The 27,477-nt window shown below is 38.2% G+C and overlaps 2 protein-coding genes across 2 annotated transcripts in view; one reads left to right on the top strand and one right to left on the bottom strand.

Annotated features, from left to right (window-relative positions):
- LOC133657656 (glutamate receptor ionotropic, delta-1-like) overlaps positions 1-27,477 on the top strand; it is a 1,080,304-nt gene that overhangs the window by 521,135 nt on the left and 531,692 nt on the right. The window lies entirely within an intron of this gene.
- Positions 57-14,098, bottom strand: LOC133656938 (glutamate receptor ionotropic, delta-1-like). Its single transcript, XM_062057818.1, has 2 exons — positions 13,776-14,098; positions 57-394 (listed from the first exon to the last, which is right to left on the bottom strand). Exons 1-2 carry the CDS (start codon positions 13,852-13,854, stop codon positions 225-227), a joined length of 249 nt encoding a protein of 82 aa, XP_061913802.1. The 5' UTR covers positions 13,855-14,098; the 3' UTR covers positions 57-224.

Below are 27,477 nucleotides of genomic sequence, written 5' to 3'. Positions count from 1 at the left end.
CTGATTCCTTTCATTTCAACATCCATGCATCCATTTGCTCCAACTTCCTTCAATGCAACCCCCCTTCCTTCTGTCCTGCAGTTGTAGCACCTCACTCATTTCAGAGAAACTACTCCTTTCCGCCGCCCTTCCTGACTGCGTCTCTGACTTCAAAACCTCCTTCCTTCCCTCCAGGTAAAGGGGTGCGACACACACCCAGTGCCCACCAACAACAACAACAACAATTAGCAGCTCCTACCTTCCTGCACGGCCTGGAAGGGGTTATTGGGCTCGATCAGTTTGACAGAGTGGGTGATCTTCTCGCTCTGCAGGATGTCGTCGTTGAGGGCCAGGTCCGAAATGGCGAGTTGGAATATTTCGTCATCCCTCACCGCGTTCTCCTCGAATATGGCACCTGTGAGGTTCAAAACAAGAACTTCAGATGTGCGACGTCATGGCAACACTAAGTCTATAAGGGAATTAAATGTACGTTATAGAGCAGGGGTGTCAAACTCATTTTAGATGGGGGGCCACATGGAGGAAAATCTACTCCCAAGTGGGCCGGACTGGTAAAATCACGGCACGATGACTTAAAAATAAAGACAACTTCAGATTGTTTTTTTTTGTTTGAAAATAGAGCAAGCACATTCTGAAAATGTACAAATCATAATGTTGTTGGGTTTTTTTTTAGACTTACATGTTGCGGTTAATAGTATTCTATCTTTATTCGTCGTTATTTATACTTTCTGAATAAATGATGTGATAATTATCATCAGTCAACTCATTGGTGTTAATTTTCAATCTATCAAGATAAAAAAGTAATATCAAAATCAAATTACAGGATGTTATTTATGTAGTTTGCTCATTTTCCTCGACTGGTGCACTAACTTCATGTGGTTTATTTTTATTGTTTTACATATGTAGCATCATCTACAAAGGTACAAAGAATTGCTATTGCGACATCTAGTGGACACATTTAGAACTGCTGTTTCTTTCATTCAAAAATTTCGACTGATTTTTATACTTACCAAACTCATCCCGCGGGCCGGATAAAACCTGTTCACGGGCCTGATCCGGCCCTCGGGCCGTACGTTTGACACCCCTGTTATAGAGGGTCGCGTGTGTGTGTGTGTGTGTGTGTGTGTGTGTGTGTGTGTGTGTGTGTGTGTGTGTGTGTGTGTGTGTGTGTGTGTGTGTGTGTGTGTGTGTGTGTGTGTGTGTGTGTGCGCGCCACACACCCCTATCATCCCTACTAGGGTTGTACGGTATACCAGTACTAGTATAGTACTTTCTGTCTTTAGTATTTACATGCTGCCGCTGGGTGACATCATACGCAAGTACGGTGTTAGCTTTCACTGTTATGCTGATGACACTCAACTCTACATGCCCCTAAAGCTGACCAACACGCCGGACTGTAGTCAGCTGGAGGCGTGTCTTAATGAAATTAAACAATGGATGTCCGCTAACTTTTTGCAACTCAACGCTAAGAAAACGGAAATGCTGATTATCGGTCCTGCTAGACACCAACATCTATTTAATAATACCACCTTAACATTTGACAACCAAACAATTAAACAAGGAGACTCGGTAAAGAATCTGGGTATTATCTTCGACCCAACTCTCTCGTTTGAGTCACACATTAAGAGTGTTACTAAAACGGCCTTCTTTCATCTCCGTAATATCGCTAAAATTCGTTCCATCTTGTCCACTAGCGACGCTGAGATCATTATTCATGCGTTCGTTACGTCTCGTCTCGATTACTGTAACGTATTATTTTCGGGCCTCCCTATGTCTAGCATTAAAAGATTACAGTTGGTACAAAATGCGGCTGCTAGACTTTTGACAAAAACAAGAAAGTTTGATCATATTACGCCTATACTGGCTCACTTGCACTGGCTTCCTGTGCACTTAAGATGCGACTTTAAGGTTTTACTACTTACGTATAAAATATTACACGGTTTAGCTCCAGCCTATCTCGCCGATTGTATTGTACCATATGTCCCGACAAGAAATCTGCGTTCAAAGAACTCCGGCTTATTAGTGATTCCCAGAGCCAAAAAAAAGTCTGCGGGCTATAGAGCGTTTTCTATTCGGGCTCCAGTACTCTGGAATGCCCTCCCGGTAACAGTTAGAGATGCTACCTCAGTAGAAGCATTTAAGTCCCATCTTAAAACTCATTTGTATAATCTAGCCTTTAAATAGACCCCCCCTTTTTTAGACCAGTTGATCTGCCGTTTCTTTTCTTCTCTCCTCTTCTCCCCTGTCCCTTGCGAGGGGGAGTCGCATAGGTCCGGTGGCCATGGATGAAGTGCTGGCTGTCCAGAGCCGGGACCCCGGGTGGACCACTAGCCTGTGCATCGGTTGGGGACATCTCTGCGCTGCTGACCCGTCTCCGCTCGGGATGGTTTCCTGTTGGCCCCGCTGTGGACTGGACTCCCGCTGATGTGTTGGATCCACTGTGGACTGGACTTTCACAATGTTATGTCAGACCCACTTGACATCCGTTGCTTTCGGTCTCCCCTAGAGGGGGGGGGTTACCCACATATGCGGTCCTCTCCAAGGTTTCTCATAGTCATTCACCGACGTCCCACTGGGGTGAGTTTTTCCTTGCCCGTATGTGGGCTCTGTACCGAGGATGTCGTTGTGGCTTGTACAGCCCTTTGAGACACTTGTGATTTAGGGCTATATAAATAAACATTGATTGAACATTGATTGATAGTATCACGGTACTAATGAATCAAAAACGGTACTATACCCTGTTTGAAAAGTACCGATTCCCCATATATATATATATATATATATATATATATATATATATATATATATATATATATATATATATATATATATATATATATATATATATATATATATATATATATATATATATATATTTTATTTTATTTTTTTTATTTTTTTAACAGGCATGACGGCGCGTCGTCACGTGGTGAAATTGCTGGTTTTACACTAGGGATGATACTCTGAACCGGTTTTCCCGGTTGTTCGAAAAGAAAAGAACCGAGTCCTCGGACTCGAATCCCTTTTTGAGAACCGGTACCCGTTATCGAGACCACTATAGTAAAGAAAAAGAGTTGGTTCTTTATTCGAATCCCTCGGAACGAATCCCGTCCCGACCAGAAACGCTCCGTGGGACATCGCAAGAAATGACGTCACGTAGCTCAGTCATTAGGCGCAGATAGCGAAAGCAGGAAAAAAAATGGACGGGAAAAAGCGCTCCAATGTGTAATAAAGTTCAAAACAAAAAGGTATAATCCAATGAATAACTTTACTGAGAGATTTGAGCAAACACATGAAGAACACTTTTACGACCAAGCGGAAACATAGCAACCAGGCTAGCAACGCACCTCCTTTACGGCAGCTGTCGCAACGTTCTTAAAGCAACCGCAGCACATACATATATATACAACATATCTCCCTTTTTTAACTTTTGCTTTTCTTTCCTTGTAAACGTTACAAAATCACACTGTATATGTGTTGTCTGTCTAATTATAAATAATGCAGACGAGGCGTGTTGGCTGAGTTCTTGACGTTTACTTTCACAGCGTGCTCATAATAACCTCATTCTTAGCTGCCGGGTGACGATATGCAACAACACTTTTCGGGGCTACCGCGCATGCTCGTCACTCCCGTTGCATGCTGGGTAGTGTAGTTGTTATATTCCCTAGCTCATAACATCTTTCCCCCTATAAATAAATCATGTTAACTCAATAAAGTGTATTTCTTTTTTTAGCTTTAACTTTTCATTTTTTAGCATTGTAACCACATTTGCAAACAACTTTTCTCTTCATAGAATTTTCTTTCAATAAAGAAATAAAGTGCAAAAATGTCAAAGCATCATAACAAACAGTTATGTCAAATAGCAGCACAAGTGCACTTTTTGGAGAGCTGTATTATTTTCAGTTTTGTGCCCAAGGGACTGATTTTATTTAACACTATAGTATTATTTATACACCTATAGTGATCACAGAGACAGGTTGTTTTTGTGTTACTGTATATATTTGTTTTTATGAAAAATCCCACTTAATATACTTTGGGTAGCAACAGTCAATATTTATATATTTTATTTAATTTTTTTGGGGGGGTAACAGTCAATATGTATTTATTTATTAGATCAAAACATTTTCTTATATAATAAAAGTGAGCTTTTGTTCAACCAAATATTGTGTTTTTTTTCCATATACAACAACCTATCTGGACTCGATAAGAGAATCGATAAGGAATCGGTTCGATAAGAGGATTCGACAATAGGCTCGAACTCGATAATTTCTTATCAAACATCATCCCTAGCGCACACACACACACAGAGTACTTACAAGCAGACACAGTGTGTAGACAGAAAAGGGAGAATGGACGCATTTTGGTGTAAAAAGTCAAGATAAAGATGTGATCCCCCATTATAATTATATTATCTGCATGTGTCACTAGATCAGCGACAAACTCTGAAACAGTGAAGTGTAGTGTGAATTGTATTTATATAGCGCTTTTCTCTAGTGACTCAAAGCGCTTTACATAGTGAAACCCAATATCTAAGTTACATGTTTAAACCAGTGCGGGTGGCATTGGGAGCAGGTGGGTAAAGTGTCTTGCCCAAGGACACAACGGCAGTGACGAGGTTGGCAGAAGCGGAGATCGAACCCGGAACCCTCAAGTTGCTGGCACGGCCACTCTACCAACCGAGCCACACCGCTCCAAACACCCTCAGGAAGAGGTGCTTTAAGACATGGCTAGCTAGTTAGCTAGCTAGCGGCTAACATCCATCCACAGTGTTTTAGCTACTTCTAAATCACTAATCCTGGTCTCCATGGCGACAAATAAAGTAAGCTTCTTACAAGTAGCGTTATCACTGGAGGAGGAGGAATAGCTAAACATGCTTCACTACACACCGTAGGAGGACACAATAGCTCACCGGCGTCACAATGTAAACAAACGCCATGGGTGGATCTACACCTGACATTTTAAGATTAAGATTAAAGTACCAATGATTGTCACACACACACTAGATGTGGTGAAATTTGTCCTCTGCATTTGTCCCATCCCCTTGGGGAGCAGTGGGCAGCAGCGGCGCCGCGCCCGGGAATCATTTTGGTGATTTAACCCCCAACTCCAACCCTTTGTTGCTGAGTGCCAAGCAGGGAGGTTATGGGTCCCATTTTTATAGTCTTTGGTATGACTCGGCTAGGATTTGAACTCCAACCTACCGATCTCAGGGCGGCCACTCTAAAGGGGAGCAGTGGGCAGCAGCGGCGCCGCGCCCGGGAATCATTTTGGTGATTTAACCCCCAACTCCAACCCTTTGTTGCTGAGTGCCAAGCAGGGAGGTTATGGGTCCCATTTTTATAGTCTTTGGTATGACTCGGCTGGGATTTGAACTCCAACCTACCGATCTCAGGGCGGACACTCTAACCACTATCCACTGTAATGATACCAAGTACAAGAGGGTATCTAGTCGATAATACTAGGACAGGGGTCGGCAACCCAAAATGTTGAAAGAGCCATATTGGACCAAAAATACAAAAACAAATCTGTCTGGAGCCGCAAAAAATTAAAAGCCATATTACATGTGTCATGAGATATAAATGTAATTAAGAGGACTTAAAGGAAACTAAATGAGCTCAAATATAGCTACAAATGAGGCATAATGATGCAATATGTACATATCGCTAGCCTAAATAGCATGTTAGCATCGATTAGCTTGCAGTCATGCAGTGACCAAATATGTCTGATTAGCACTCCACACAAGTCAATAACATCAACAAAACTCACCTTTGTGCACTCACGCACAACCTTAAAAGTGTGGTGGACAAAATGAGACAGAAAAAGTGGCATAAAACACGTCCTAGAAAGTCGGAGAAAGTTATACATGCAAACAAACTATACGGTGAGTTCAAGGACCGCCAAAATAAGTAGGACAAAACGGCGCTCGCCAAATACTCGAATCAGTGAAGCATGTTTAATATAAACAGTGTGCTTTACAACAATTAGGGAGGTGTGTGTCATGTTTGTCCTCATACAGAAACCATACTAAAACAAAGAAATATAATTTTTTTCCCCTCATCTTTTTCCATTCTTCATACATTTTTGAAAAATCTCCAAAGAGCCACTAGGGCGGCTCTAGAGCCGCGGGTTGCCGACCCCCGTACTAGGATTACATCGATATTTTTTATGGTAACAAAATCTTTAAAAACAATGCATATGATGTTTATAAAGTCAGTAAATACGTCCCTGACCAATGTATGATCCTGTAACTACTTGGTATCGGATCCATACCTAAATGTGTGGTATCATCCACAACTAATGTCAAGTATCAAAGAAGAGAAAAATAAGTGATTATTACATTTGAACAGAAGTGTAGATAGAACATGTTAAATAAGCAGATATTAACTGTAAATGAACAAGTGGATCAATAATCCATTTTTTTACAGTTTGTCCCTCATAATGTGTACAAAATAATAGGTGTATAAATGACACAATATGTTACTGCATACGTCAGCAGACTAATTAGGAGTAAAAGACAATAATAAACATTTGTTTCATGTACACTAACATTTTTTTTTGTATAAAGACAATAATGACATTTTTTTGCGGTGCCCTTTTATTTAGGAAAGTATGGGGAAGAATCCAAATACATGTTGGTATACCGGTAGCAGAATAAGCCCTCCATGCACACTCCACCCTGCCTGTCAGAGACTTGCTTTTCCATTCTTCATACATTTTTGAAAAATCTCCAGAGAGCCACTAGGGCGGCGCTAAAGAGCCGCATGCGGCTCTAGAGCCGCGGGTTGCCGACCCCCGTACTAGGATTACATCGATATTTTTTATGGTAACAAAATCTTTAAAAACAATGCATATGATGTTTATAAAGTCAGTAAATACGTCCCTGACCAATGTATGATCCTGTAACTACTTGGTATCGGATCCATCCCTAAATGTGTGGTATCATCCACAACTAATGTCAAGTATCAAAGAAGAGAAAAATAAGTGATTATTACATTTGAACAGAAGTGTAGATAGAACATGTTAAATAAGCAGATATTAACTGTAAATGAACAAGTGGATCAATAATCCATTTTTTTACAGTTTGTCCCTCATAATGTGTACAAAATAATAGGTGTATAAATGACACAATATGTTACTGCATACGTCAGCAGACAAATTAGGAGTAAATGACAATAATAAACATTTGTTTCATGTACACTAACATTTTTTTTTGTATAAAGACAATAATGACATTTTTTTGTGGTGCCCTTTTATTTAGGAAAGTATGGGGAAGAATCCAAATACATGTTGGTATACCGGTAGCAGAATAAGCCCTCCATGCACACTCCACCCTGCCTGTCAGAGACTTGCTTTTCCATTCTTCATACATTTTTGAAAAATCTCCAGAGAGCCACTAGGGCGGCGCTAAAGAGCCGCATCTAGAGCCGCGGGTTGCCGACCCCCGTACTAGGATTACATCGATATTTTTTATGGTAACGAAATCTTTAAAAACAATGCATATGATGTTTATAAAGTCAGTAAATACGTCCCTGACCAATGTATGATCCTGTAACTACTTGGTATCGGATCCATACCTAAATGTGTGGTATCATCCACAACTAATGTCAAGTATCAAAGAAGAGAAGAATAAGTGATTATTACATTTTAACAGAAGTGTAGATAGAACATGGTAAATAAGCAGATATTAACTGTAAATGAACAATTGGATCAATAATCCATTTTTTTACAGTTTGTCCCTCATAATGTGTACAAAATAATAGGTGTATAAATGACACAATATGTTACTGCATACGTCAGCAGACTAATTAGGAGTAAATGACAATAATAAACATTTGTTTCATGCACACTAACATTTTTTTTTGTATAAAGACAATAATGACATTTTTTTGCGGGGCCCTTTTATTTAGGAAAGTATGGAGAAGAATCCAAATACATGTTGGTATACCGGTAGCAGAATAAGCCCTCCATGCACACTCCACCCTGCCTGTCAGAGACTTGCTTTTCCATTCTTCATACATTTTTGAAAAATCTCCAGAGAGCCACTAGGGCGGCGCTAAAGAGCCGCATGCGGCTCTAGAGCCGCGGGTTGCCGACCCCCGTACTAGGATTACATCGATATTTTTTATGGTAACAAAATCTTTAAAAACAATGCATATGATGTTTATAAAGTCAGTAAATACGTCCCTGACCAATGTATGATCCTGTAACTACTTGGTATCGGATCCATCCCTAAATGTGTGGTATCATCCACAACTAATGTCAAGTATCAAAGAAGAGAAAAATAAGTGATTATTACATTTTAACAGAAGTGTAGATAGAACATGTTAAATAAGCAGATATTAACTGTAAATGAACAAGTGGATCAATAATCCATTTTTTTACAGTTTGTCCCTCATAATGTGTACAAAATAATAGGTGTATAAATGACACAATATGTTACTGCATACGTCAGCAGACTAATTAGGAGTAAATGACAATAATAAACATTTGTTTCATGTACACTAACATTTTTTTTTGTATAAAGACAATAATGACATTTTTTTGTGGTGCCCTTTTATTTAGGAAAGTATGGGGAAGAATCCAAATACATGTTGGTATACCGGTAGCAGAATAAGCCCTCCATGCACACTCCACCCTGCCTGTCAGAGACTTGCTTTTCCATTCTTCATACATTTTTGAAAAATCTCCAGAGAGCCACTAGGGCGGCGCTAAAGAGCCGCATGCGGCTCTAGAGCCGCGGGTTGCCGACCCCCGTACTAGGATTACATCGATATTTTTTATGGTAACAAAATCTTTAAAAACAATGCATGTGATGTTTATAAAGTCAGTAAATACGTCCCTGACCAATGTATGATCCTGTAACTACTTGGTATCGGATCCATACCTAAATGTGTGGTATCATCCACAACTAATGTCAAGTATCAAAGAAGAGAAAAATAAGTGATTATTACATTTGAACAGAAGTGTAGATAAGCAGATATTAACTGTAAATGAACAAGTGGATCAATAATCCATTTTTTTACAGTTTGTCCCTCATAATGTGTACAAAATAATAGGTGTATAAATGACACAATATGTTACTGCATACGTCAGCAGACTAATTAGGAGTAAATGACAATAATAAACATTTGTTTCATGTACACTAACATTTTTTTTTGTATAAAGACAATAATGACATTTTTTTGCGGTGCCCTTTTATTTAGGAAAGTATGGGGAAGAATCCAAATACATGTTGGTATACCGGTAGCAGAATAAGCCCTCCATGCACACTCCACCCTGCCTGTCAGAGACTTGCTTTTCCATTCTTCATACATTTTTGAAAAATCTCCAGAGAGCCACTAGGGCGGCGCTAAAGAGCCGTATGCGGCTCTAGAGCCGCGGGTTGCCGACCCCCGTACTAGGATTACATCGATATTTTTTATGGTAACAAAATCTTTAAAAACAATGCATATGATGTTTATAAAGTCAGTAAATACGTCCCTGACCAATGTATGATCCTGTAACTACTTGGTATCGGATCCATACCTAAATGTGTGGTATCATCCACAACTAATGTCAAGTATCAAAGAAGAGAAAAATAAGTGATTATTACATTTTAACAGAAGTGTAGATAGAACATGTTAAATAAGCAGATATTAACTGTAAATGAACAAGTGGATCAATAATCCATTTTTTACAGTTTGTCCCTCATAATGTGTACAAAATAATAGGCGTATAAATGACACAATATGTTACTGCATACGTCAGCAGACTAATTAGGAGTAAATGACAATAATAAACATTTGTTTCATGTACACTAACATTTTTTTTGGTATAAAGACAATAATGACATTTTTTTGTGGTGCCCTTTTATTTAGGAAAGTATGGGGAAGAATCCAAATACATGTTGGTATACCGGTAGCAGAATAAGCCCTCCATGCACACTCCACCCTGCCTGTCAGAGACTTGCTTTTCCATTCTTCATACATTTTTGAAAAATCTCCAGAGAGCCACTAGGGCGGCGCTAAAGAGCCGCATGCGGCTCTAGAGCCGCGGGTTGCCGACCCCCGTACTAGGATTACATCGATATTTTTTATGGTAACAAAATCTTTAAAAACAATGCATATGATGTTTATAAAGTCAGTAAATACGTCCCTGACCAATGTATGATCCTGTAACTACTTGGTATCGGATCCATCCCTAAATGTGTGGTATCATCCACAACTAATGTCAAGTATCAAAGAAGAGAAAAATAAGTGATTATTACATTTGAACAGAAGTGTAGATAGAACATGTTAAATAAGCAGATATTAACTGTAAATGAACAAGTGGATCAATAATCCATTTTTTTACAGTTTGTCCCTCATAATGTGTACAAAATAATAGGTGTATAAATGACACAATATGTTACTGCATACGTCAGCAGACAAATTAGGAGTAAATGACAATAATAAACATTTGTTTCATGTACACTAACATTTTTTTTTGTATAAAGACAATAATGACATTTTTTTGTGGTGCCCTTTTATTTAGGAAAGTATGGGGAAGAATCCAAATACATGTTGGTATACCGGTAGCAGAATAAGCCCTCCATGCACACTCCACCCTGCCTGTCAGAGACTTGCTTTTCCATTCTTCATACATTTTTGAAAAATCTCCAGAGAGCCACTAGGGCGGCGCTAAAGAGCCGCATCTAGAGCCGCGGGTTGCCGACCCCCGTACTAGGATTACATCGATATTTTTTATGGTAACGAAATCTTTAAAAACAATGCATATGATGTTTATAAAGTCAGTAAATACGTCCCTGACCAATGTATGATCCTGTAACTACTTGGTATCGGATCCATACCTAAATGTGTGGTATCATCCACAACTAATGTCAAGTATCAAAGAAGAGAAGAATAAGTGATTATTACATTTTAACAGAAGTGTAGATAGAACATGGTAAATAAGCAGATATTAACTGTAAATGAACAATTGGATCAATAATCCATTTTTTTACAGTTTGTCCCTCATAATGTGTACAAAATAATAGGTGTATAAATGACACAATATGTTACTGCATACGTCAGCAGACTAATTAGGAGTAAATGACAATAATAAACATTTGTTTCATGCACACTAACATTTTTTTTTGTATAAAGACAATAATGACATTTTTTTGCGGGGCCCTTTTATTTAGGAAAGTATGGAGAAGAATCCAAATACATGTTGGTATACCGGTAGCAGAATAAGCCCTCCATGCACACTCCACCCTGCCTGTCAGAGACTTGCTTTTCCATTCTTCATACATTTTTGAAAAATCTCCAGAGAGCCACTAGGGCGGCGCTAAAGAGCCGCATGCGGCTCTAGAGCCGCGGGTTGCCGACCCCCGTACTAGGATTACATCGATATTTTTTATGGTAACAAAATCTTTAAAAACAATGCATATGATGTTTATAAAGTCAGTAAATACGTCCCTGACCAATGTATGATCCTGTAACTACTTGGTATCGGATCCATACCTAAATGTGTGGTATCATCCACAACTAATGTCAAGTATCAAAGGAGAGAAAAATAAGTGATTATTACATTTGAACAGAAGTGTAGATAGAACATGTTAAATAAGCAGATATTAACTGTAAATGAACAAGTGGATCAATAATCCATTTTTTTACAGTTTGTCCCTCATAATGTGTACAAAATAATAGGTGTATAAATGACACAATATGTTACTGCATACGTCAGCAGACTAATTAGGAGTAAATGACAATAATAAACATTTGTTTCATGTACACTAACATTTTTTTTTGTATAAAGACAATAATGACATTTTTTTGTGGTGCCCTTTTATTTAGGAAAGTATGGGGAAGAATCCAAATACATGTTGGTATACCGGTAGCAGAATAAGCCCTCCATGCACACTCCACCCTGCCTGTCAGAGACTTGCTTTTCCATTCTTCATACATTTTTGAAAAATCTCCAGAGAGCCACTAGGGCGGCGCTAAAGAGCCGCATGCGGCTCTAGAGCCGCGGGTTGCCGACCCCCGTACTAGGATTACATCGATATTTTTTATGGTAACAAAATCTTTAAAAACAATGCATGTGATGTTTATAAAGTCAGTAAATACGTCCCTGACCAATGTATGATCCTGTAACTACTTGGTATCGGATCCATACCTAAATGTGTGGTATCATCCACAACTAATGTCAAGTATCAAAGAAGAGAAAAATAAGTGATTATTACATTTGAACAGAAGTGTAGATAAGCAGATATTAACTGTAAATGAACAAGTGGATCAATAATCCATTTTTTTACAGTTTGTCCCTCATAATGTGTACAAAATAATAGGTGTATAAATGACACAATATGTTACTGCATACGTCAGCAGACTAATTAGGAGTAAATGACAATAATAAACATTTGTTTCATGTACACTAACATTTTTTTTTGTATAAAGACAATAATGACATTTTTTTGCGGTGCCCTTTTATTTAGGAAAGTATGGGGAAGAATCCAAATACATGTTGGTATACCGGTAGCAGAATAAGCCCTCCATGCACACTCCACCCTGCCTGTCAGAGACTTGCTTTTCCATTCTTCATACATTTTTGAAAAATCTCCAGAGAGCCACTAGGGCGGCGCTAAAGAGCCGTATGCGGCTCTAGAGCCGCGGGTTGCCGACCCCCGTACTAGGATTACATCGATATTTTTTATGGTAACAAAATCTTTAAAAACAATGCATATGATGTTTATAAAGTCAGTAAATACGTCCCTGACCAATGTATGATCCTGTAACTACTTGGTATCGGATCCATACCTAAATGTGTGGTATCATCCACAACTAATGTCAAGTATCAAAGAAGAGAAAAATAAGTGATTATTACATTTTAACAGAAGTGTAGATAGAACATGTTAAATAAGCAGATATTAACTGTAAATGAACAAGTGGATCAATAATCCATTTTTTACAGTTTGTCCCTCATAATGTGTACAAAATAATAGGCGTATAAATGACACAATATGTTACTGCATACGTCAGCAGACTAATTAGGAGTAAATGACAATAATAAACATTTGTTTCATGTACACTAACATTTTTTTTTTGTATAAAGACAATAATGACATTTTTTTGCGGTGCCCTTTTATTTAGGAAAGTATGGGGAAGAATCCAAATACATGTTGGTATACCGGTAGCAGAATAAGCCCTCCATGCACACTCCACCCTGCCTGTCAGGGACTTGCTATATAAATCAGCGCATGCCTGCGAGCTTTCCGGGCAAAGGGAGAATATATCTGCTGAATATATCTGCTGAATATATCTGCTGAATATATCTGCTGTCAGCCCACATGGAGGACTTGGATGGAGTCCCGGTGCTGCACTAAGATGATGACGGAGCACCTGCTGCTGGACACACTGTTGCAGCACCGCATCCATATAGGAATAGAAATACAAGTCTATGATACAGGACGCGGTTTAAGGGCACCGCTGATTATTTGGGAGGGGAGGTGGGGTGGGGGTGTGTGAATGCACAAAGAGGTTCTCTATGTGCAAAAAGTCCACGGACGTCCTCCTCCTCTCATGGCCGCGCTACTCCATTGACATTGCGGTCACGTCCCGGTGGAAGTTGAGGCTTGCCGGCTGCGTAAAAGACGCCTCGCGGACCACTTCGCTCAAAAAAGACGCAGGGAAGAACTTTTCCACGCCGGAGACTCGAACAGCAAAAAAAAAAAAAAATGGCACAAAATGCTTTTTTTTGTGTGTGTGCGTGTGTGTTGTTGTTTTTTTTGGAATTATTATTGAAATGTTTGCGCTTACCGATGTGTATGATGGAGTCCGCCTCAGCCGGCTTGCACTGCAACACCCACAGCGAGACGCACACCAGCAGCAGCTCCATGGCGAGATCATGCAGCAGCGGCGCCACATCCACGCCAACACGGGGGGTTGGGGGGGGGGGGGAAAGAAGGTCCAGTCCCGGGTCCGGTATAGTCCAAGTGGTCCGACTGGAGGAACCCACCACCCCCCTGCGCGCGCACACACACACACACACACACACACACACACACGCTCCCACTCCAAGAGGGAAGACGAGTTGGATAGTCCGTGGAAATTTAAAAAAAAAAAAGGCGCTCCAGAGAGGATTAGACTTTGGGAGGATGAGGAGGATGAGGATGCAGGAGCGAGAGGAAGGACGTGAGAGACTCCCGCCCTCCACCGGCAGAGGAGGAAGATGCTGGAGGATGAGGAGGAGGAGGAGGAGGAGGACTAGGAGGAGGAGGAGGAGGAGGAGGAGGAGCGCGCTCCCCGCAGATGACCAAAAAGCAGTTACGGGTCACGTGACTGCAGCGAGTACCGAGAGCGACGCCGCCGATGCCGCTCGTGTGCCGGCGAGCCCACGCGGGAAAGACCGCGCGAGGTGATGGAGGAGGACGCGCGACGTGATGATGATGATGATGCTGATGATGATGATGATGAGGATGACACGTGAGGACAACAACAACTATAAAAAAAAAAAAAAAAAGCACCCACCGGCAATGATCGTACTAACCGTGACCGGGCGTGCCGTGCAGGAAAAAGGGGGGAGAGGGGGGGGGGAACACGCGTGGAATGTTTACTTTTTGCAGAAGTTGCAGCAGAGGAGGGAGAAGTCCAAGACACGCGCGCGCACGCACGCACGTTCCCGCGTGACGGACGGACGGACGTCGGGATGGATGGTCGTCCACTCTTCTCGTCACGACGCGGCGGGGGGGGAGGGGGAGGGAGGGGGAAAGGACCCACGTGACCTTACAATTAAAGGATATTTCTCGTGTGCGTGTAACGAGGACGGGAATATCTCTTAATTGTTGGGTTAAGTGCGTCCAAACGTCACGTGGGTGTCAGAGTCAAGGCCCCTGGGGGCCGGATGTGGCCCGCCGCTTTATTTTATTTGGCCCTGGAAATAATATGCACCAATAAAGTCACTTTGCTTACTAAATGTATTTTTCTGTCTATTTTGGGAGAAAATATATATATATATTTGTACTCCAAATTATGTTCACTTTTTATGCAAAAATATATGATACATTCAAAGCATTTTTTTAAAATGGAAATAAATACTAATAGTAACTAGATGATAATAGAAATAAACACTAATAATAACTAGATGATAAAATAAATAAATACTAAAAGTAACTAGATGATAATAGAAATAAATACTAATAGTAACTAGATGATAATATAAATAAATACTAATAATAACTGGATGATAGTATAAATAAATACTAATAGTAACTAGATGATAATAGAAATAAATACTAATAATAACTAGATGATAATATAAATAAATAGTAATAGTAACTAGATGATAATAGAAATAAATACTAATAATAACTAGATGATAAAATAAATAAATACTAATAGTAACTAGATGATAATAGAAATAAATACTAATAATAACTAGATGATAATAGAAATAAATACTAATAATAACTAGATGATAAAATAAATAAATACTAATAGTAACTAGATGATAATATAAATAAATACTAATAATAACTAGATGATAAAATAAATAAATACTAATAGTAACTAGATGATAATATAAATAAATACTAATAGTAACTAGATGATAATAGAAATAAATACTAATAATAACTAGATGATAAAATAAATAAATACTAAAAGTAACTAGATGATAATAGAAATAAATACTAATAGTAACTAGATGATAATAGAAATAAATACTAATAATAACTAGATGATAATAGAAATAAATACTAATAATAACTAGATGATAATAGAAATAAATACTAATATTAACTAGATGATGATATAAATAAATACTAATAATAACTAGATGATAAAATAAATAAATACTAATAATAACTAGATGATAAAATAAATAAATACTAATAGTAACTAGATGATAATAGAAATAAATACTAATAATAACTAGATGATAATATAAATAAATACTAATAGTAACTAGATGATAGTAGAAATAAATACTATTAATAACTAGATGATAAAATAAATAAATACTAATAGTAACTAGATGATAATATAAATAAATACTAATAGTAACTAGATGATAATAGAAATAAATACTAATAATAACTAGATGATAAAATAAATAAATACTAATAGTAACTAGATGATAATATAATAAATACTAATAGTAACTTGATGATAATAGAAATAAATACTAATAATAACTAGATGATAATATAAATAAATACTAATAGTAACTAGATGAAAATAGAAATAAATACTAATAATAACTAGATGATAATATAAATAAATACTAATAGTAACTAGATGATAATATAAATAAATACTAATAATAACTACATGATAATATAAATAAATACTAATAGTAACTAGATGATAATAGAAATAAATACTAATAATAACTAGATGATAAAATAAATAAATACTAATAGTAACTAGATGATAATATAAATAAATACTAATAGTAACTAGATGATAATAGAAATAAATAATAATAATAACTAGATGAGGTGTTTCCTGGAGGAATCCAATGCTGGAGTTGAACTGAAATCCTGGAATTTTTTTTTAGAAAACCAATTTTGTCCTGAATAAGAAAAATGTTTTGACGGTGGAACAGTTGAAATGGGATGGAAAAAAAATAAAAATAAAAGGATTAGTCAAACGAAAAAGGCTGGAAAAAGGGTTAGGAAAAAAACAGGAATTCCTGGAAATTTGTTGAAAGTGAAAAAGTTGATGTGTTGAAGGTGGAATGCTTTGAATGGGTCGAACAACTTGGGAATTGTGGAAGTTTGAAAAATGGACAGTTCATTTTAAAAGGGGAGAAAGAAAAAAAGAAAAAAAGAAAGAAAAAATAATAATAATTATGGGAAATCCGGGTTAATAAGTTGAAGAATGTGGGAATTGTGGAAGTTTGAAAAATGGACAATTCATTTTTAATGGGGAAAATGAAGAAGAAGAAAAAAGGAATCATGGGAAATCCGGGAAATTTTTTTAGAATTGTTGAAGTAGAGCACACAATTCCTGAACAGGCTGAATATTTTGAAGTTGGAACAGTTTCAATCAGATGAAAAATGTGGGAATTGTGAAACTTTGAAGAATGTCCCATTCATTTCAATGGGAATTTCCCAAAAATGTGGGAATTTCGGGAAAATCTGATCATTTTTTTAATTTTAAATAAATGTAAATTTTACAGTAAAATCTAACAACTGAGCTGCCTTTTTTTCGTAACATAAAAACAGCAGTACTGTTTTTCCATTTAGAGTATTATACACTACATTTTGAGGTTAAAATTATTGCAACTTACCATATTTTTGTATTTATTTTAGTTTGAAAAAAAAACTACTAATAAAATGCATTTAAAAATGGTGTAATAACAGTATTCACTGTTAGAAGCGGCCCTATAGGGCCAAACGTAACTGAAATGTGGCCCCCAGTGAAAACCACTTTGACACCTCTGCACTATCTAGTCTTTGTATATATTATTTTTTATATATATTAATATTATATTATTTTAGTATATATATTATTTTATATATGTAATATTCTTATATTATTTTTTATATATATCATTTTGTATATATATATATATTATTATATATTTTTTTTTTATGTTTTATTTTTCTTAAATAGGAGCACATTTCATTGTTTTGTTCCACCCTCATCTGTCTTCATGCACCTTCAAAGTTTGAAAAGGCCGTCACTGCCCCTACTGGCGACATTGGTTACTGCAGCTGTAGAGTAAAATAATGATGACTTTAATCATTTTGGTTTTTTTTATAGCCTTGTGTGTTTAAAAATAGACAACACAAGGAAAACTATTTTAGCAGCCGGCCTTGAAACTCATCAAATGTAAAAATATTCCCTTGATTTGGTGTGAATGTTCTCATTTCTGGCAGCAGCTTCTTGGGGGACTGCAGCTCTGAAGTGTCCATCAGTCTGCATCTGAAGGGCCACAAGGAGGAGGGCCCTTCAGATGCTGACTTTGTGCTTGGAGCCCAAATGAAATATTGTCAAAATGAAATATGGTCAAAATGAAACATGGTCAAAATGAAATATGGTCAAAACGAAACATGGTCAAAATTAAATATGGATAAAATAAAATATGGTCAAAATGAAATATGGACAAAATTAAATATAGTAAAAATGAAATATGGACAAAATGAAATATGGTCAAAATGAAACATGGTCAAAATGAAATATGGTCAAAATGAAATATGGTCAAAATGAAACATGGTCAAAATTAAATATAGTCAAAATTAAATATGGACAAAATGAAACATGGTCAAAAATGAAATATGGTCGAAATGAAATATGGTCAAAATGAAACATGGTCAAAATGAAATATGGTCAAAATGAAACATGGTCAAAATAAAATATGGTCAAAATGAAACAAGGTCAAAATGAAATATGGACAAAATGAAATATGGTCAAAATAAAACATGGTCAAAATTAAATATAGTAAAAATGAAATATGGACAAAATGAAATATGATCAAAATGAAACATGGTCAAAATGAAATATGGTCAAAATGAAATGTGGTCAAAATGAAACATGGTCAAAATTAAATATAGTCAAAATTAAATATGGACAAAATGAAATATGGTCAAAATGAAACATGGTCAAAATGAAATATGGTCAAAATGAAACATGGTCAAAATGAAATATGGTCAAAATGAAACATGGTCAAAATGAAATATGGACAAAATGAAATATGGTCAAAATGAAACATGGTCAAAATGAAATATGGTCAAAATGAAATATAGTCAAAATGAAATATGGACAAAATGAAATATGGTCAAAATGAAACATGGTCAAAATTAAATATAGTCAAAATGAAATATGGACTAAATGAAATATGGTCAAATTGAAACATGGTCAAAATGAAATAAGGTCAAAATGAAACATGGTCAAAATGAAATATGGTCAAAATGAAACATGGTCAAAATGAAATATGGACAAAATGAAATATGGTCAAAATGAAACATGGTCAAAATGAAATATGGTCAAAATGAAATATGGTCAAAATGAAACATGGTCAAAATTAAATATAGTCAAAATTAAATATGGACAAAATGAAATATGGTCAAAATGAAACATGGTCAAAATGAAATATGGTCAAAATGAAACATGGTCAAAATGAAATATGGTCAAAATGAAACATGGTCAAAATGAAATATGGACAAAATGAAATATGGTCAAAATGAAACATGGTCAAAATGAAATATAGTCAAAATGAAATATGTACAAAATGAAATATTGTCAAAATGAAACATGGTCAAAATTAAATATAGTCAAAATGAAATATGGACAAAATGAAATATGGTCAAATTGAAACATGGTCAAAATGAAATAAGGTCAAAATGAAACATGGTCAAAATGAAATATGGACAAAATGAAACATGGTCAAAATGAAATATGGACAAAATGAAATATGGTCAAAATGAAACATGGTCAAAATGAAATATGGTCAAAATGAAATATAGTCCAAATGAAATATGGACAAAATGAAATATGGTCAAAATGAAACATGGTCAAAATTAAATATAGTCAAAATGAAATATGGACAAAATGAAATATGGTCAAAATGAAACATGGTCAAAATGAAATATGGTCAAAATGAAAAATTGTCAAAATGAAACATGGTCAAAATGAAATATGGTCCAAAGTCAGTATGGACAAGAGGAAGCCAAGGTTAGTAATATGTTGCTGATAATAATCAAGAATCAAGATATCGTAGCAGCAAAGTGCAGCCTGGGGGCCATTTGGGGCCACCAGCACATTCTAGAAAAATACTATTAAAAAGTGGACTGAAAGAGGAGAAAGACGTTAAAATGTTGACTTTAATCAATCAATCAATCAATGTTTATTTATATAGCCCTAAATCCCAAGTGTCTCAAAGGGCTGCACAAGCCACAACGACATCCTCGGTACAGAGCCCACATAACACGAAGTACTCGGTTGTAATAAACGTTTACACCACTTGTGGCAGTAATGACAACATCACACAAGTACTCAGGTGTAATACACTTTTACACCACTTGTGGCAGTAATGATAACATCACACAAGTACTCGGGTGTAATACACTTTTACACCACTTGTGGCAGTAATGACAACATCACACAAGTACTCGGGCGTAATACACTTTTGCACCACTTGTGGCAGTAATGACAACATCACACAAGTACTCGGGCGTAATACACTTTTACACCACCTGTGGCAGTAATGACAACATCACACAAGTACTCAGGTGTAATACACTTTTACACCACTCATGGCAGTAATGACAACATCACACAAGTACTCAGGTGTAATACACTTTTACACCACTTGTGGCAGTAATGACAACATCACACAAGTACTCGGGCGTAATACACTTTTACGCCACTTGTGGCAGTAATGACAACGTCACACAAGTACTCAAGTGTAATACACTTTTGCACCACTTGTGGCAGTAATGACAACATCACACAAGTACTCGGGTGTAATACACTTTTACACCACATGTGGCAGTAATGACAACATCACACAAGTACTCGGGCGTAATACACTTTTGCACCACTTGTGGCAGTAATGACAACATCACACAAGTACTCGGGCGTAATACACTTTTACGCCACTTGTGGCAGTAATGACAACGTCACACAAGTACTCAGGTGTAATACACTTTTGCACCACTTGTGGCAGTAATGACAACGTCACACAAGTACTCAGGTGTAATACACTTTTACACCACTTGTGGCAGTAATGACAACATCACACAAGTACTCGGGCGTAATACACTTTTACACCACTTGTGGCAGTAATGACAACATCACACAAGTACTCGGGCGTAATACACTTTTACACCACTTGTGGCAGTAATGACAACGTCACACAAGTACTCAGGTGTAATACACTTTTACACCACTTGTGGCAGTAATGACAACATCACACAAGTACTCAGGTGTAATACACTTTTACACCACTTGTGGCAGTAATGACAACATCACACAAGTACTCGGGCGTAATACACTTTTACACCACTTGTGGCAGTAATGACAACATCACACAAGTACTCGGGCGTAATACACTTTTACACCACTTGTGGCAGTAATGACAACATCACACAGGTACTCGGGCGTAATACACTTTTGCACCACTTGTGGCAATAATGACAACATCACACAAGTACTCAGGTGTAATACACTTTTACACCACTTGTGGCAGTAATGACAACATCACACAAGTACTCAGGTGTAATACACTTTTACACCACTTGTGGCAGTAATGACAACATCACACAAGTACTCGGGCGTAATACACTTTTACACCACCTGTGGCAGTAATGACAACATCACACAAGTACTCAGGTGTAATACACTTTTACACCACTCGTGGCAGTAATGACAACATCACACAAGTACTCAGGTGTAATACACTTTTACACCACTTGTGGCAGTAATGACAACATCACACAAGTACTCGGGCGTAATACACTTTTACGCCACTTGTGGCAGTAATGACAACATCACACAAGTACTCGGGCGTAATACACTTTTACACCACCTGTGGCAGTAATGACAACATCACACAAGTACTCAGGTGTAATACACTTTTACACCACTCGTGGCAGTAATGACAACATCACACAAGTACTCAGGTGTAATACACTTTTACACCACTTGTGGCAGTAATGACAACATCACACAAGTACTCGGGCGTAATACACTTTTACGCCACTTGTGGCAGTAATGACAACGTCACACAAGTACTCAGGTGTAATACACTTTTGCACCACTTGTGGCAGTAATGACAACATCACACAAGTACTCGGGTGTAATACACTTTTACACCACATGTGGCAGTAATGACAACATCACACAAGTACTCGGGCGTAATACACTTTTGCACCACTTGTGGCAGTAATGACAACATCACACAAGTACTCGGGCGTAATACACTTTTACGCCACTTGTGGCAGTAATGACAACGTCACACAAGTACTCGGGCGTAATACACTTTTGCACCACTTGTGGCAGTAATGACAACATCACACAAGTACTCGGGCGTAATACACTTTTACGCCACTTGTGGCAGTAATGACAACATCACACAAGTACTCGGGCGTAATACACTTTTACACCACTTGTGGCAGTAATGACAACATCACACAGGTACTCGGGCGTAATACACTTTTACACCACTTGTGGCAGTAATGACAACATCACACAAGTACTCAGGTGTAATACACTTTTACACCACTCGTGGCAGTAATGACAACATCACACAAGTACTCAGGTGTAATACACTTTTACACCACTTGTGGCAGTAATGACAACATCACACAAGTACTCGGGCGTAATACACTTTTACGCCACTTGTGGCAGTAATGACAACGTCACACAAGTACTCAGGTGTAATACACTTTTGCACCACTTGTGGCAGTAATGACAACGTCACACAAGTACTCAGGTGTAATACACTTTTACGCCACTTGTGGCAGTAATGACAACGTCACACAAGTACTCGGGCGTAATACACTTTTGCACCACTTGTGGCAGTAATGACAACATCACACAAGTACTCGGGCGTAATACACTTTTACGCCACTTGTGGCAGTAATGACAACATCACACAAGTACTCGGGCGTAATACACTTTTACACCACTTGTGGCAGTAATGACAACATCACACAAGTACTCAGGCGTAATACACTTTTACACCACTTGTGGCAGTAATGACAACATCACACAGGTACTCGGGCGTAATACACTTTTACACCACTTGTGGCAGTAATGAAAACATCACACAAGTACTCGGGCGTAATACACTTTTACACCACCTGTGGCAGTAATGACAACATCACACAAGTACTCAGGTGTAATACACTTTTACACCACCTGTGGCAGTAATGACAACATCACACAAGTACTCAGGTGTAATACACTTTTACACCACTCGTGGCAGTAATGACAACATCACACAAGTACTCAGGTGTAATACACTTTTACACCACTTGTGGCAGTAATGACAACATCACACAAGTACTCAGGCGTAATACACTTTTACACCACTTGTGGCAGTAATGACAACATCACACAGGTACTCGGGCGTAATACACTTTTACACCACTTGTGGCAGTAATGAAAACATCACACAAGTACTCGGGCGTAATACACTTTTACACCACCTGTGGCAGTAATGACAACATCACACAAGTACTCAGGTGTAATACACTTTTACACCACCTGTGGCAGTAATGACAACATCACACAAGTACTCAGGTGTAATACACTTTTACACCACTTGTGGCAGTAATGACAACATCACACAAGTACTCAGGTGTAATACACTTTTACACCACTTGTGGCAGTAATGACAACGTCACACAAGTACTCGGGCGTAATACACTTTTGCACCACTTGTGGCAGTAATGACAACATCACACAAGTACTCGGGCGTAATACACTTTTACGCCACTTGTGGCAGTAATGACAACGTCACACAAGTACTCAGGTGTAATACACTTTTGCACCACTTGTGGCAGTAATGACAACATCAAACAAGTACTCGGGTGTGAAGTCCCATGCAACAAAGGTAATGAAATAAAGCACCGTTTGGTTTTACGTTTTAACTGGTAGTATCAACACAAATCTGGTACCCATCCTTAAGTGATGAAAACAACAACACGTTATTTATTGCTCATTTTCCATTTTGTGTATTTCAAAATAAATCCACGACCACAAGACTCTCCTCTCAGGTTACCGACGTCTACCACACCTCGGCCACCTGCAGCCTGCTTACTGCACATCGGACAAAGGCGCCCGGGAAGAAGTCGGCTTTTCAAATATTTATCCCGCCCAATAATTTATGAGCGGTAGGAATGAAACAACTGTTGCGGCAGAACTGGCGTGGAGGAGCTGAGGCTGGATGGCGCTGGCGTGCGTCCTGACTTGGCGGTGGTGCGGCTGATTAGTAGCGGACTATTCCCGGGATTGAAACTCTGAGAGGACGCCAGAAGGAAGTCAAGCCCAGCTCTTAGTCACTGTTGGATTAGTCGCTCTTTAGTAGTGCTCTTTAGTTCTCCCCGTCAAAATAAAAGCCTGTCTTGTAACTCGACTCTCCAGGTTTTATTCAAATAAAGCGCCGCCATTCCTGGCTGCCTTTGAAATGACTTGGCGCTGGAGGCGGAGCACGTCGTGTGCAATGTTTACGGTGGTAATATACATGTCTGCCCCTCCCCCGCCGCTCTCTGACCCCATCGATTAACGCTCCTGCTGATGTACTCAAGCTGCCCGTCACAGGAATCTTTCATTCCGACGGAGACGCACTCGGGGGCAACTGTTGCTCTAATTTGTGCGCGGGTTTGATACCCTTAAAGGTGACAGGCTGTGTTGCTGTCATGAAAGCAGTGGTTTACTCAGCAATAAAGTAAGTAACGAGCCTGAGGGTAAAAACGCTTCTGTTGCTTCGACAAAGGAACTGACTTGATATTCTCCTGAGAACCTACGTCCTCTGCAGTGGACGATTTTTTATTGAATATTTCCGACAAAACAAACGAGTGTGCAACGCAGGAAATGCTGCTTACCAGGATGAAATACTGAAGGTAAACCACTTAAAAACATTATCTGACCTTTCTGTGCAAAGTCTTCCTTTAGTTTTCTCTTAAAAAGTGGGGCAGGTCCCCCAGGAGGGGGCGCGGGTCACCCCAGGGAATATCAGTATTAGGGTTGTACGGTATACCAGTACTACTTAAGTATCACAGTACTAATCAGTTGAAATCGGTACTATACCGCCTTTGAAAAGTACCGGTACCGTTCTTCCATCTGCATTGTGCCGTGCATTCAAATAATAACATCTTGGAGAGGAAGAATGGCAAAAAAACTGCTAACTAAAGAGTGTGTAAAGTACAATATGGAAGTATTTGGACTATAAAACAAACAATAAAAACTACAATTCTACTTCATGCTGCTATGCTGAGGAAATGGTTCCAACATTAGTCATCATGGCAATGTGACACATATGGAGACAAATCACATGATCAACTCATTCCCCATTGGTGTTTGCATATGGTGGACCACATTCACCAAGTTATATGGCAATCTGAAACCTTTGAAACAGTGGCCTGTAGGTCTAACCAGTATAACCATTGCTAGCGTTGGTTGTAGTCTTTGTTTTCTGACAGTACTGACAATAACCGTATGATTGTTGTGATATTGTACTGTCACACCCCGCCTCGGGTGAAGGTGATGTAACTTTTGCAAACCAGACTTTCAAACCAAGGGTGGCAAGGCAGAGAGTTAGCAACAGTTCACATTTATTTAAATCCCAAAGTGTCAACAAACAACAACAGGAGGAAACAAAGCACCCAAAATCTGCAATAATAATAAGTATTAGTATAGTATATTATATATAATACATTTATATTATAAATACATTTCAAAGTTGCATGCGTTAAATAGGCCGAAATAATTCATCAAAATAAGCATATTAAAAATAATCAAAAGGTAAATCATCCATTATAACGTGGACGTGGACGTGCACGTGGACGTGCACGTGGACGTGCACGTGGACGTGCACGTGGACGTGGACGGGTCTGCACCCCATTCCCGCCAATTTGAAGGGCACATCCATTGTTTTCAGGTGGTGTAAAGATGTGTTGATGTCAGGCATTGTTGTAAGGTGGTGTAAAGATGTGTTGATGTCAGGCATTGTTTTAAGGTGGTGTAAAGATGTGTTGATGTCAGGCATTGTTTTAAGGTGGTGTAAAGATGTGTTGATGTCAGGCATTGTTTTCAGGTGGTGTAAAGATGTGTTGATGTCAGGCATTGTTATAAGGTGGTGTACAGATGTGTTGATGTCAGGCATTGTTTTAAGGTGGTGTAAAGATGTGTTGATGTCAGGCATTGTTTTAAGGTGGTGTAAAGATGTGTTGATGTCAGGCATTGTTGTAAGGTGGTGTAAAGATGTGTTGATGTCAGGCATTGTTTTAAGGTGGTGTAAAGATGTGTTGATGTCAGGCATTGTTATAAGATGGTGTACAGATGTGTTGATGTCAGGCATTGTTTTCAGGTGGTGTAATGATGTGTTGATGTCAGGCATTGTTATAAGGTGGTGTACAGATGTGTTGATGTCAGGCATTGTTTTAAGGTGGTGTAAAGATGTGTTGATGTCAGGCATTGTTTTAAGGTGGTGTAAAGATGTGTTGATGTCAGGCATTGTTTTAAGGTGGTGTAAAGATGTGTTGATGTCAGGCATTGTTTTCAGGTGGTGTAATGATGTGTTGATGTCAGGCATTGTTATAAGGTGGTGTACAGATGTGTTGATGTCAGGCATTGTTTTAAGGTGGTGTAAAGATGTGTTGATGTCAGGCATTGTTTTAAGGTGGTGTAAAGATGTGTTGATGTCAGGCATTGTTTTAAGGTGGTGTAAAGATGTGTTGATGTCAGGCATTGTTTTAAGGTGGTGTAAAGATGTGTTGATGTCAGGCATTGTTTTCAGGTGGTGTAATGATGTGTTGATGTCAGGCATTGTTATAAGGTGGTGTACAGATGTGTTGATGTCAGGCATTGTTTTAAGGTGGTGTAAAGATGTGTTGATGTCAGGCATTGTTTTCAGGGGGTGTAAAGATGTGTTGATGTCAGGCATTGTTTTAAGGTGGTGTAAAGATGTGTTGATGTCAGGCATTGTTTTAAGGTGGTGTAAAGATGTGTTGATGTCAGGCATTATTTTAAGGTGGTGTAAAGATGTGTTGATGTCAGGTTTTGTTATAAGGTGGTGTAAAGATGTGTTGATGTCAGGCATTGTTTTAAGGTGGTGTAATGATGTGTTGATGTCAGGCATTGTTTTAAGGTGGTGTAAAGATGTGTTGATGTCAGGCATTGTTTTAAGGTGGTGTAAAGATGTGTTGATGTCAGGCATTGTTTTCAGGTGGTGTAAAGATGTGTTGATGTCAGGCATTGTTTTAAGGTGGTGTAAAGATGTGTTGATGTCAGGTTTTGTTATAAGGTGGTGTAAAGATGTGTTGATGTCAGGCATTGTTTTCAGGTGGTGTAATGATGTGTTGATGTCAGGCATTGTTATAAGGTGGTGTAAAGATGTGTTGATGTCAGGCATTGTTTTAAGGTGGTGTAACGATGTGTTGATGTCAGGCATTGTTTTCAGGGGGTGTAAAGATGTGTTGATGTCAGGCATTGTTTTAAGGTGGTGTAATGGTGTGTTGATGTCAGGCATTGTTTTCAGGTGGTGTAAAGATGTGTTGATGTCAGGCATTGTTTTCAGGTGGTGTAAAGATGTGTTGATGTCAGGCATTGTTATAAGGTGGTGTAAAGATGTGTTGATGTCAGGCATTGTTTTCAGGTGGTGTAAAGATGTGTTGATGTCAGGCATTGTTTTAAGGTGGTGTAATGATGTGTTGATGTCAGGCATTGTTTTCAGGTGGTGTAAAGATGTGTTGATGTCAGGCATTGTTTTCAGGTGGTGTAATGATGTGTTGATGTCAGGCATTGTTTTAAGGTGGTGTAAAGATGTGTTGATGTCGGGCATTGTTTT

Source organism: Entelurus aequoreus, linkage group LG09 (assembly GCF_033978785.1).
Source record: "Entelurus aequoreus isolate RoL-2023_Sb linkage group LG09, RoL_Eaeq_v1.1, whole genome shotgun sequence".
In the NCBI taxonomy this organism is placed as follows: domain Eukaryota; kingdom Metazoa; phylum Chordata; class Actinopteri; order Syngnathiformes; family Syngnathidae; genus Entelurus; species Entelurus aequoreus.
Note: the sequence above shows the minus strand (reverse complement) of the source record. Positions and strands in the feature narration are given on the sequence as shown.